Below are 13,538 nucleotides of genomic sequence, written 5' to 3' on the forward strand. Positions count from 1 at the left end.
TGTCTGTAGACAGGGCTGCCTCAAAAAGGGAACCCAGCAGGACTGGGCCTTGCATGCCCAGTTCCTTCTTCTAGAAGGAAAGCAGGATGAGTGAGGATGTAGAGCGAGGGGCCGAAAGTGTTGCCAGAGAGAAATCTTCATAGGTAATACATGTTCTGCCCATAGATCTGTTGGTCAGTTGATCTGTAAGGCTTCATCCTCCTCCTCCTCACCCTTCCATTCTCCCATCTTCATTCTTTCTTCCCTCCCCTCCCATTCCCTGCTCTTCCCTCCTCTCCCTTCCCCGTCCCTTCCCTTTCCTTTTTCCTTGCATTCCCACTCTTTGTGGCCCTTTCTCTCTCTGTATATAGTACTGTCTCCATCTCTTCTTCTTTTCTTCCTCTTACTTTGAGGCCCAGTTTACTGAGGCTTGGCTGTAGGAAAAACCTGGCCAGGAGACCTCTACTCTTTTTTAGCTCAGAATAAGGCAGGGATTTTTGAGGGTGGTGGGAAGGGGTGAGGAAAGAAAAGGGAAGGGAGGGCTGCAGTGGGAGTAATGTACATGAGTTTGGGCTCATTCTGATTTTTCTAATTCCTAGAAGTGCTCTCCTTTAGCTGGGGGAGGGGTTAGCTCCCCTGAAGCCTGTAGGCTGAACTGGGAGGGTACCTTAGAAAAGGAGAAGAAGGTGGCATAGGATGCTGCTCAGAGGGTCCACATGACATTGCCAACATTTGTAATATAAACTCAAACTTCCCAAACAGTTTTGTCCTCTTCATCAAGGCATTCATACTCCTCAGACGTATGAGGAGAGGGCAGAAACTGTGTGTCACTCTATCTATTTTAGCCAGGACCTAAACCTAGAAGGAAGAAAAAATTACTTTATCTTCTTCAAATAAGCTGTTTAGGATCTGTTTAGAGAACTGCTTAGATTTAGAGCTGGTGTGGAGGAGTGTTCTGATGAGACATTAGAATGGCTTGTCAGTTTCCTGCCCTCAGTCTTTTCACTTTCCATCCTTTCATCTTCATGTCATTGCCAAAGTTCTGGAGCTGAAACCCTGGTTGTCCCTTCCTCCCCTGGCCACTAGGGGCTCAGTCCTTCCTCTCTGATCAATATGGCTAGAAACATCTGGTTTGTCCCATTATCATTCTAAAGATACTTGAGGTGTAAAGCCATTTTATTAAGACAGTTATACAGTAGTGTTAGAAAAAAGAGTAAAGGGGCGGTGCCTGTGGCTCAAGGAGTAGGGCGCCGGTCCCATATGCCGGAGGTGGCGGGTTCAAACCCAGCCCCGGCCAAAAACCACAAAAAAAAAAGAAAAAAGAGTAAAAAAAGAGTATACAATAAGTCTGCATTTATCTACACGTGAGACTGTGTTATTTCAGCTTATCCCAACTTTTACAAAATTATTTTTTTAACTAACAAATAAACATATTCATGGGGTACATAGTGATGCTTCAGTGCTTATAATGAATGGTGATCAGGTCAGGATAATAACTATATCCATCATCTTATTTATCATTTCTTTGTGTCCAAACATTCAGTACCCTCATTCTAGGTATTTGAAACAATATACTGTGTTATCATTAACTATAGTTATCCTAAAGTGGTATAGAACACTAGAACTTACTTCTCCTATCTAGCTGTAATTTTGTACCCTTTGACAAATCTCACCTGTCCTTCTCTTTCCCTATTCTTTCCAGCCTCTAGTATCTTATGTTTTGCCTTTTACTTCTATGTAAACCAACTTTTTATAGCTTCCACATATGAATGAGGACACGCAGTGTTTAGCTTTCAGTTCCTGGCTTAGTTTGCTTAACATAATGTCCTCTAATTCCATCCATGTTGCTGCAAATGACAGGATTTTATTCTTCTTTATGGCTGAATAGTAATCAGTGGTGTATATATACCACATTTCTTTTAGCAATATAATTAAGGGAAGAAAAGTCCTGGATTTGGAGATAGTGGGCCAATTCAAAATCTAGTTTTGCCTGTGCGTTATTAGGAGGCCGGTGTTTGTATTTTAAGTGCCTACATATGATAGCACCGGAATGCATAAGATGTCATTGCTTCTAGACCCATTCGTCACACAGAGCTAGGAAGTACACACACACACACACACAATTTTTTTATACAACTACATATATCTATCTCTACTAGAAACCATGAATTTATACTGATCTCTTCAGTTACTATCCAGTGTTACATGGTTGATTCTAGCCTTCCCTCTTTTCATATCTGTAACTTCCCACTCTTCTCTAATAGTGAGGCATCTGGCTCTTTTATCCTAAAAATGTTTACTTACTTGTTCAATCTCCTGGTAGATTACCAGCCTCCCTTCGTTGCCAGCCATGCTCCTGGCCAGTGCTGCTGACTCACACCTGCCTGCACTGGCTGAGAGTTTCTCCCATGTGTAGGTGGTGCTAGATGAGCATTCCCCCTTTGCCCATCATGTGCTGTTATAATTCAAAAGGAAAAAAATTTCTGTGGTATATATATACTATGGAATATTATTCAGCCTTAAAAAAGATGGAGACTTTATATCTTTTGTAAAAGATTAATCTGGATGGAGTCGAAACACATTCTTCTTAGTAAAGTATCATAAGAATTGAAAAGTAAAAAAAAAAAAAAAAAAAGAATTGAAAAGTAAGCATCCAAAGTCCACAATACTAATAAGAAGATACTAGACAACCTAATACATACCCTCACAAGAGAAAAACTCAATTCAATTCAAATTAAGGGGAGGGGAGGGGAGGGGTTGAGGGATTGGTGTGTTCCCACCTAATTTGCACAACGTAAGGGGATATGTCCTGGGTGCCAGACATAAGTGCAACAGGGACTTTACCTAACAAATGCAAATATTGTAACTTAATTGTCTATACCCTCATATTAATCTGAAATTAAAAAATAAAATAAAAAAGAAAAACTTTTTTTTGTAGGTCTAGAGAATTGTAAAGCAATACGTGTTGTTGCTGGTTCAGACCACTCAGCTTCATTAACAGGTAGGTACCAGCTCTTTCATAGTTTACCATGCTGTTTGGAATTCTGTATGTGACAACCTAGTGTGATGATCCTGAAATACAGGGGAAGGTCATAGAATTTGAGTGAGAATTCTGATGCCACCACTGGTATGATCTTAGGCAAATTATTGTACCTTTCTGAGACCCTCTCGTTGTAAAATAGTGGGTAGTTATGAGAATTAAGTATAATAATACATGTAAAGCACCCACAGCAAATGTAGGCTCACTTTCTTTTCCTTTGAGTTTGATTTCTCAGCTGTACAATGAAGATAAGAATGTCTTCCTTTTAGGGTGATTGCAATTGTCAAAACATGTAATCAATAATAAATTTATGTAACATATTGCTATCTTATCCATCTAATCTACTTCCATGTCTAATATAACTAGCTGTACTCTCTGCTGTTATAATGTTTGTGTAATCTCAAAGTAACCTGTTTCATCAGTATCTTTCTAATGTATTATCTCCCAGTTTATCTATTCTGTTTACCTATGTATCTGTTTTATTTATCTTTCATCTTTGTATCTTTGTAATCTATGTATCTAACTCTAGTTATACACATACATGCTTCTTCTTTCTTTTTTTTCAGTTTTTGGCCAGGGCCAGGTTTGAACCCACCACCTCTGGTATATGGAGCCAGCGCCCTACTCCTTGAGCGGACGGGCACCACCCTACATATTTCTTTATATTGTTGCATATTTCTCTAATTTATTTCATCTCTTTGATTTCTCCTTTTTTTCATCTTACCTGCTTTTTTCCTCTCACATGTATCTCTCCGTTTGGCTGTACATCCATCCACCCATTAGACACACCCAGCCAATACATTATAAACTGTCTAGCGACTTCTCCTTAGGATTTTCCTCAGTGTCTTCCTGAAGGTGACAGTTATCCCTTCCCTTTGGCTCAGATTGCCCTGACCCTTGGTGATAGACTGCAGACTTTACCTCTGAGAAATTTATTTTGTTTGTTAAGAGCTCTCACAGAGTTGAATGTATTAACTTTTTTAAGCAAAGAGGAGAATTTTCAAAGTTAGCGTTGATGTGGAAGTTCAGATGTGTACTTAATATATGTTGAGTTAATGGTGACATGCATTCTTTGACGTCAAATTTGCAATGCAGTCCTACTGAGGAGCTATTGTTTCTAGAGCATAGGAGCCATATGTGAGAGTTTAAATACTTTACAAATTCTGAGCTGCAGATAAGTTGTTATTTATTTATTGATTTATTTATTTTGAGACAGAGTCTTTGTTGCCCTGTGGTTGGGTGCCATGGTATCCTCATAGCTCACAGCAACCTCAAACTTTTGGGTCAAGCAATCCTCATGTCTCAGCTTCCTCTTCGACTACAGGTGCCTCCCACAATGCCCAGCTAATTTTCTATTTTTAGTAGAGATGGGATCTTGCTCTTGCTCAGGCTGGTCTCAAACTCTTGAGCTCAAGCAATCCACCTGCCTCAGCCTCTCAGAGTGCTAGGATTATAGGCGTCAGCCACTGCTCTTGGCCAATAATTTGTTATTTAATGAGTTTAAAACAAACAACTAATAAAGAAGCACCTGTTTTTAAACTATGCCTCACATTAGGTAGATTTATATATTCATTAAAAATGTTGAGGCCGGGCTGGATGTGGTGGCTCTTGCCTATAATCCTAGCAGTCTGGGAGGCTGAAGCCATTGGATCATTTGAGCTCATGAGATTGAGACCAGCCTGAGAAAGAACAAGATCCCATCTCTATTAAAAAAAAAAAAATGTTGGGGCTTGGAATGGTGGCTCATGTCTGTAATCCTAGCCCTCTGGGAGGACGAGGTAGAGGATCACTTGAGGCCAGGAATTGGAGACTAGCTTGAGCAAGACTAAGGCCCCATCTCTACACAAAAGAGAAAAATTAGCCAGGTGTGGTAGTGTGCACCGATAGTCCCAGGTACTTGGGAGGCTGAGGCAAGAGGAGTGTTTGAACCCAGGAGTTTGAGGCAGTGAGCTATGTTGAGGCACTGTACTATAGCCCAGGTGACAAAGCAAGACTCTGTCTAAAAAAAAAGTGTTGAGTTGATAATGCCAACTGTACAGTATTCCATTGGGCATCCGGTCCCACTTTTCCTGTTATAGAGGAAGGACTGGAGACATGAGAAGTCACTCGTTCATGCTCCACAGTCAATGAAAGATGGGAAGGGATTCTTTTCTGAGAATCAAAATAGACTAAAAGGCGTTTTTCCTTTGTTCTAATTAATTTGAGGTGTCTGATAGTATGTAACTCTAGAGATTGTCTAATTGCTTGTTAACATTAATTTCTTAAAAACTTTGTCATTAGTAATACATTTATTATTTCATACATGGGACACTTTTATTATAGTGTTTTTTAATACATAAATGTTGAATTTTTTTATTAATATGTAATTTACCTGTGAAATTCACCGTTTTAAAATGTACAATTTAGTGATTTTTTTTTTTTTTGAGACAGAGTCTGTTGCACTTGGTCAAGTGCCATGGTGTCATAGCTCATAGTAACCCTGAACTCTTGGGCTTGAGCAGTCCTTTTGCCTCGGCTGCCCGGCCCAAGGAGCTGGGATTACAGGCATGTACCACCACATCTGCCTATTTTTAGTAGAGACAGGGGTCTCACTCTTGCTTAGGCTGGTCTTGAACTCCTGAGCTCAGGCAATCCACCTGCCTCGGCTTCCCAGAGTGCTAGGATTAGGAATGAGCCACTGCGCCCGGCTAGTTTAGTGATTTTTAGTATATTCACAAAGTGAATTGGTTTTTGCTATTTTGTAGATGAGTTTAAAATTTGTCAAGATTAATAGCCCTCTTTCTTTGTCTAGTTCAATTTGTCACACATTGGATTTTGCTCAGTGCTCTTCAGGTCTTTTCTCTGGAGTCATTGTCGATTATATAACTATTTGGCATTGCAGCAGAATTTAATTTTACCTGCTGATGCAACAGTGTAATGATTCTCATGTAGAAGACAGTTTGTCTTTCAAAAAGATGGTTTAGAAGTACTAAGATAAATAAAGGCTTATTACAGATACAGACTTCATCTTCAGTGGCATCTTTGGAGCTCACCAGTTCATTTAATAAATTGATAAGGGGGAGTCTTTGCTCTCTTATTAGGGATTCTTACACTTTGCACACACTGATGAAGTCCAGGGAGGTTGTCCTCTCTCTGGGTGCGAAATACAGCTGATTCACTTCATAGAACTGCAGGGTGTCAGTGTTGCAGTGTCACCTGGGTGATAAAAAGGCTTCTGCTTTACACTCTCTCGTTTTAGAGTTGAGGAAACAGAGGCCCAGAATGTGATGTGCCCAATGGCAAGCAGTGGTCGAGTAGCAGATGGGACTTGATCTGAACACTCCTGAACCTTGATCTGATGCTCTTTGATGATACTATTTGGCTTTTGATCAGTTTTGGGGAATGTATTTGACTGTCCTAGGGCAAGCGATACTACAAAGCTCTGCTGGAAAGTCACAAAATCTGTGGAAGCTGAAGACCTGGCTTCTAGTCCCCACTTGACTTTTTGTTAGCCATGTGATCTTGAAAAGTCACCTAATGTTTTCCAGCCTTGATTAATTTATTTTCTAGAACAGTGCTGTCTAGTAGAAAGATATGTGAGCACATTCCAAAAAATAAAAAAAAGAAACAGGTGAAATTAATTTTAATAATCAATTTTGCTTAACCCCATATATCCAAAGTATTATTTCAACATTTAATCCATATGAAAATTATTCATGAGCTACACTTGCTTTTTTGTACTGTCTTTGCACTCTATTGTGTGTTTTTCACTTATATATCACTTTGAACCAGCCTCATTTCAGATGTTCAATAGCCAGTTGTGGCTAGTGACTGTTTTATGGGATGGTACAGTTGTAGGTCCTTAGGATGTTAGGGTCAGAAAGCTTTTGGAGCTCCTCTGAGGAGTCATAAACTGACAAGCCAGAGGTTAAGTATAGCCCACGGCCTCATTTTGCTGGTTTTCATTTCAAAAACATTCCAAATGTGAGTGCCCTTTGGCTTGTCATGGTCGCCCACCATCTCTTGTTACCAATGTCATCGGTCATGTTGTCTGCCCTTCTAGACCAACTGCCTTCCCTTCCAATTTTTAGCTGTGAAACTAAGTGTTAGAGAGGAAGTGATTTGTCCAAGGTCAATAGCTAGTTAGCAGATCCAAGAATAGAAGCCAAAGTCACTTGACTCTGAATTTGCTGTCTTTCTATTAAATCACAATGTCAGTCACATTCCTGCCTACATCACAGGATTATTATGAGGTTGAAAGAAGCTGAAGTGATACACAAATGTGATTTTTGTAGTGTTATATTTTCTGCTGCAGTGAAGTAATCTTATGTTTAAAAAGTTTACCTTCTAAACCAATAATACAAAATACTAGAATATAAAGTATTATTTAACCCGTTATTTAAAAATTAAAGCATTTTTTTCCTAATAAAAACTAATGCAAGCATATATTTTAAAAATGTAGAAAAACCTGTAGTCCCAGCTACTTGGGAGGCTGAAGCACAAGGATCGCTTGAGCCCAGGCGTTTGAGGTTGCTGTCAGCTATGACTCTCCGGCAGTCTACCCAGGGCGACAGAGTGAGACTGTCTCAAAAAGAAAAAAAATGTAGAAAAGGGAGAAACAAGTCACATAACATCATAGGTATTTGTTGAATGAATAAATAAAGAAATAAACTCACACATTCTTCTTCCTTAAGCCACTAAGAACATTTGGCCTTGTTTCTTATGTATTAAATTCAAAAAATCTTACAGTATTTTATTATGCTATACATGAATTTTGTATCTAGTTTGGCTTCACTCAACATTGTAGCCTAAGTATAAAACAATTTCTTTTTCAGACTTGTGTTGTCTTCCGTCATTTAGACTGATGTTCCTCCACCTGTTTTGTTCCATGTGTTTAAGATGCAGGAGAGGTGTATGTTTGGGGAAGCAACAAGCACGGGCAACTGGCTACCCAGGCTGCTTTCCTTCCCATGCCTCAGAAAATAGAAGCACATTGTTTTCAGAATGAAAAGGTCACTGCCGTCTGGAGTGGGTGGACACACCTCGTTGCTCAGACAGGTGAGAGAGAAGCAGAGAATTTATGGTTGGTACGAGCAGCTGGGGGACAGCTGTCTAAACAGCCATGAACGCTTGGGGTTAAGGATTTTTATTGATGAAAATTTTAAGGACCACAAAGGGGGAGACCTGGGGTGTAGTTCTGCCATCAGCCGGATATGTGGCTTTTCCACTCTGGATCATAGGTTTGCACCCAAAGAGGCAAGCTGGGGTTAGGTTAGGTTAACTCTTTCTGGTCCTAAGAGTCCATGAGGTTTTGAGAAGGAATCCACTGTAACAAGCACTGCCCAGAGACTTTTCCAGGTTGTTGAGAGGTCCACGCCTTGTCACAGCTGAAGAGATGGCTATTCGCATTTCCACCCAAGTCTGAATTATTATAAAAGCATCAGAAGATGTTGTTAAATGTCTCAAGATTGAGGAAGGGGCATTGTTTGAATCCTAGTTGGCGCGATATTCTGATTTAAACTTTTATCACTTGTATTAAACTGTTGTATTAAACTGTTGTTTATGTTGACTCAGACATCTCATGTCCATGTATTCCCTCAGATGTTACGGTATCATGCCATACAGCTTTTGGCATCTTCATCTTTTCTTGAGTCTTCGTCTGATTCTCAGTTTTCCTTTCCTGGCTTTCATATTCCTGGCTTTATTTTTGGATTTGTGTTTTTGTGGCCTCTCGTCATCCCTGCCTTCTGAGAGCTCCTGCTGATTTCCACACATTTTCCAGACAGAAAATTGAAGTTCTTAATATCTACTATCATGCCAAGGTCATCTAACTTCAGGAGTGCTCAGGAGTTCCCTTTCCTAGTCTTGTTTGATTTCTAGCTATACACAGATCTCTAGACTCCCCAATACAAGTTTCACTATGTTGCCCTCGGTAGAGTGCTATGGTGTCACAGCTCACAGCAACCTCAAACTCTTGGGCTTAAGTGATTCTCTTGCCTCAGCCTCCCAAGTACCTGGGACTACAGGTGCCTGCCACAAGGCCTGGCTATTTTTTTGTTGTTGTTGCAGTTGTTTAGGCCAGGTTCGAACCTGCCAGCCTCCGTGCATGTGGCTGGTGCCGTAACTATAGTGCTACAGGTGCCGAGCCTTGGTAACTGTTATTTCAGAAGTTTCTGAATTTTGCAGCTTTTCAGGTCAGCTTCAGATATCATCGGTAAGTCACACATTCTATATAGTTACACATGCAAATATAGACTTAGGAGCATTTGTATCTTTTGTCTTTTAAATTGCTGTATTTAGCTCTATTGTTGATGCTTTTAAATTGGTCTTTTAAAAGGTTTTATGAATATTTTGGAATAGAGACCTGAATAACAAAGGTGTATAACAAACTTTCCATTCACTACTTCAGGGGATGTTCTAAAGAAAATGTGTCATTCATTTGGAGGAAAATCATGACTTTCCTCAAAGTGGTTCAGACTGCTTGAAGATTGGGCCCATTTACAGAAACTTTTCTTAAAGAAACTTACTGAGCCTTGTAGCTATTTATTTGTGTAATTGTTAATATCTCCCTTTTCCTTCGGACAGTAAACTCTGGAGGGAAACTGCCATATTAGTCTGGCTCACTTCTGTATCTCCTGCCTATCAGAAAGTCTATTCATTTCCTAAATCAATCTGTTTTTAATTAAAAGACAGTAAGCATACTCAGCTGCATATGAGCCAGGGCAGTTAAATAGGATTTCTAACCTCCTTCCTGGGATTCACTGGTTCATGAATGGAAGATCTCAGTTTGTCTCTTTGGATTCAGGACTCAAATCAGTTCATGTTCATTGGGCACCTATAGAGCAATGTGCTAAGCCTTTGAGAGAAAAAGGGGAAAAGACATGGCCAACCCTTCCCACTAGAATGTATGGCTAGGCTTAAGTCTGAAAACACAGAGGTGGAGAACTTTACCATCTAGCCATTCATCTTTCCATTTATTCGTCTGTCCATCCATCCATCTTACAAATGGTGAGGGTCTGCTTATGTACCATGCCTTGTACTAGTCGTAAACCTTGTCTACTGTCCAGTAGTGAATTTAGACCTGTACTCATATTTTAGTACATTCCAGTGTGAGATATTCAACAGAAGAGCTCAATACAAAGTGCAGGTAGCATGGAAACTAGCAGTGGTCTGAGTCACTGGGTGTCTTCAAAGACTTGCAGGGCAATAAACCATAGTTTCTGCTAAATGGTAGGGAGTAGGGTTGACTCTGTCAGTAGACCCTTTAACTAGTTAGGTAGTTGATGAGCGAAAGAAATGGAGATGGTCTCGGGAGGCTGAGTCAAGACAATCGCGTAAGCCCAAAAGCTGGAGGTTGCTGTGACCCATGTGACGTCATGGCACTCTACTGAGGGCGGTAAAGCAAGACTCTGTCTCTACAAAAAAAAAAAAAAAAAGAAATGGAGATGTTGCTCCCTTGACTTTAACTTTGAAGCCTTATAACTGATGCTGATTCCCACTCCTGGGCCAGCAGCCCATTCCTGGGGTGGGAGGTTGGAACCCACATCCCTGACACTGTCTGAGTCACCCCAGCTGCTCTTGAGCTCAGCTTCGGGTCTCCACCTCCACTCGAGAGCATGAGTTTTGGTAACATCTCAGCTATTTAATTAACTTGTTAATTCAGATCGCTTGTTTATGTACATTGTCACATTCCCCTTTCTCCCAAGTCCAGAATGGTTAAAAGCTGGGATGTTTGAGTGTCCTGGTTGTTGTACTGAATTTTGGGTAAATGGGAGTCCCCTGTTATTTGATTCAGCAATTTTGTATTCCTGCTAGCAGCAGTGGAAGCCCTTGCCTTGGCCCAGTGTCATTGAGAAGAATCACCCAGGGCTTTTGTTTAATGAGACTCTGTTGCTCGTATTAATGGGAACACGATTTCCTAACAGGGTCAGAAAGAGCTCATTAGTAGAACAAGGAGTTATTTGACTATAGCTGTTTCCGTAAAGCTCCACTGGTGACTTGTTCCACTGGTGACTGGGGATGTGCTTGCAGGCCACATCAGCACAGAGGCTGCTCTCAGTCTTATTCTGGGAGGCGTTAGTTGTGTGATATTGATTAAAAAAAGAATTCATGTGCAGGTGCTTCTGGCATCTAGTGGGTCGAGGCCAGGGATTCTGCTAAACATCCTACAATGCAGGGGCAGCCCCATAAAACAAAGATTTATCCAGCTCCTAATGTCAGTAGTGTCAAAATTGAAAAATGCTGCCCACGACTGACGTCCCAGTGATAGGTGCTTAGCTAGGGCAGTTCACATGGTGTCGGAATAACTCTATAGATTGTGTAGATGGGAATTTGGGTTGTGTTCTTTGCCCTACCCTCTCAGGAGTCTGGTGTCTGCCTGCAGTGTTTGCGATGGAAAAATACTTTTCCCTGTTAGTCAGAGGCACTTGGAAAGCATCCAGGAGAACTTGTTCTAATCTAGGAGAGTTGGCAAGGGTACCTGTGTCTCAGGCTGGTGGCACTGCATTCTAGAAACCTTTCTCAAGCTGCTTTCTGTCCATGATCATTGTTCTTAGGAACTTTGTGGGTCTCCTGGGTGAATTCATGCAGGCTCAGTGACCTGAAGCTGTCTCAGCTGAGATTCATGATTTCCTGGCCAGAGGTTCTTGTGATGAGAATTGTGGCAGATCTGGGTGACTTTCTAGTTTTATGATGTTGGTGAAGTCACTTCCTCTGTCTAGGCCTCAGTTTCTCATCTTTCAAGTAGGCTTTTAAAACCTACCTTCATTCTACATAATACTGCTATGAGGTTCAAATGAATGAATCTGTATGAAAGATCCTATCGTGAAATGTACATAAGTGAAGTTGCCTGAGGTTGAGATGCGTAACTAAATTAAGGAGTTAGTAGTTGCTTTTAGAAAGACTTCTGTTTCAATAGAAGTCTCAAGGGTCAGTGCCAAGCTTGAGATACACTAACTTCTTCCCGGCAGCCTCATGAGTGGTCCAGGAATGCAATATCATCAAACTGATGGGCAAAGTTTCCTCAAGTCTGTCACTCACATGCAGTTTAGGTAATTTTACCTGTTACAATTTATCCTTTACTGTTTGCATTCTTATTTGTTCAATGCCTAGAGTGTGAACTGCATGAGAGGAGTGTCTGTTTTGATCCAGGCCTGCACTGACGCAGGCCTGGAGCACAGCAGATGATTAGTAACTAACCGCTGAATGAATGAATAAATGGCAAGGTAGAGAGAAGCATGGGCTTTGCTGTTAGATAAACCAAGGTGCCAGTCTCAGCTTTGTCAGCCTACTGATGGTGTGGCTGTGGGCAGCTGCAGCTCCTCCTGTCTCCATTATCACCACCATAGTTCACGTCCTGTCATTTCCCACCTGAATCCTGCTGTGGGCTCTACCTAGTGTCCTGGTCTTCCCAAATTCACACCCTCTCCCCTCCAGTCTGTTTTCCGTACTTCAGCTGGAAGGTCTTTTCATCCCCCCTGTGTCACTTTCCCATTGCTCTTATGATAACACTGTAATTCCTGGTGATCCTGCAGGTCCTTTGTGGTCTGCCCTCTGCCTGCCGTTCCAGCCCCATTTTTTGGTCCCTATCTAATCTGCCCTCTGGCCTTTGCTTGGCTCCAACTGCATCATGTATTTCCACCATGGTGCCTTTGCACCCAGATGTTCCCTCTCTTTGGCATATTTGTCCCTGTACCCTTCTTTATGTTGACCTAGTTAAATCCTTTTCCCCCCCATACCTGAACCTAGTCATCTCCTTCTCAGGGAGACCTCTCGATATTGTGAACTACTCACTTTTCCCTTTTATCTGTCTCATAGCACTGTAAACTTCTCCATTGTGCTATGTTTTTGGGTGGGGATTCTTTGATTAATTCCCCCTCCCACTAGACTATAAGCTCCAGGAGGGCAGGGGCCATGTTCGTTTTTGCTCACTCAATGCAGGTTGGACAACTGAGTAAAGTTTGAGCTTATTTCCTCAGTAGGAAAATGGGGATAATTGCTGACTTGGTATGAGGATTAAATTAGATTGTGTATTAAAGCATCTAGCATGGAACTGGGCTCATGTGTCTTTTCAATACATGTAAAGATTCCTCTGCCCCTTTGGAAACTCCTGAGTTCTCTGGAGGTCAGATGCTCCTTTTCTCCTTTTTTCTCCTCTTATCTCTGTGATATGAATCTCTCCGGATAGGTCACAAGTTGGTTTAGGATTCTCCTGAAGAGTGAAGGAAGATGAGTGCTTATAAATGCTAGGTGCCAGTCACTGGTGATTTATTAGAATTTTACGGGGGATGATTTATACAAGATACAGACTTCAGTGTGGAGTTAGTCAGAATGTCTAGAATCCACTTGTTTTGGGGATGCTGGAAGTTTTCCTTGGACCTTGCAATATCCCAAAGTAGATACTCGCAAGGGATGTGGACTGACAAAGTAAGACCAGACACAGAGAGTTCTTTGAAATTCTTTACTTTCCTTAGTGTTACCGATGAAAGCTCTAGACTAGAGTCTTGAAAGTTTTAGAGAATCAGAGATGGAATAAGCAACC

The 13,538-nt window shown here is 41.1% G+C and overlaps 1 protein-coding gene across 8 annotated transcripts in view; it reads left to right on the forward strand.

Moving 5' to 3' along the window:
• The window catches only part of SERGEF (secretion regulating guanine nucleotide exchange factor), a 261,804-nt gene that overhangs the window by 28,649 nt on the left and 219,617 nt on the right, over window positions 1-13,538 (forward strand). For 7 of the 8 annotated variants that reach the window (XM_053561636.1, XM_053561632.1, XM_053561635.1 and 4 more), the window contains exons 7-8: window positions 2,918-2,980; window positions 7,898-8,056. In XM_053561636.1, coding sequence (XP_053417611.1) covers window positions 2,918-2,980; window positions 7,898-8,056 — 222 coding nt within the window. The remainder of the gene's footprint in view (window positions 1-2,917; window positions 2,981-7,897; window positions 8,057-13,538) is intronic. The other variant, XM_053561637.1, reaches the window with a different exon arrangement.

This window comes from Nycticebus coucang, chromosome 14, assembly GCF_027406575.1.
Source record: "Nycticebus coucang isolate mNycCou1 chromosome 14, mNycCou1.pri, whole genome shotgun sequence".
NCBI classification, from domain to species: Eukaryota; Metazoa; Chordata; class Mammalia; order Primates; family Lorisidae; genus Nycticebus; species Nycticebus coucang.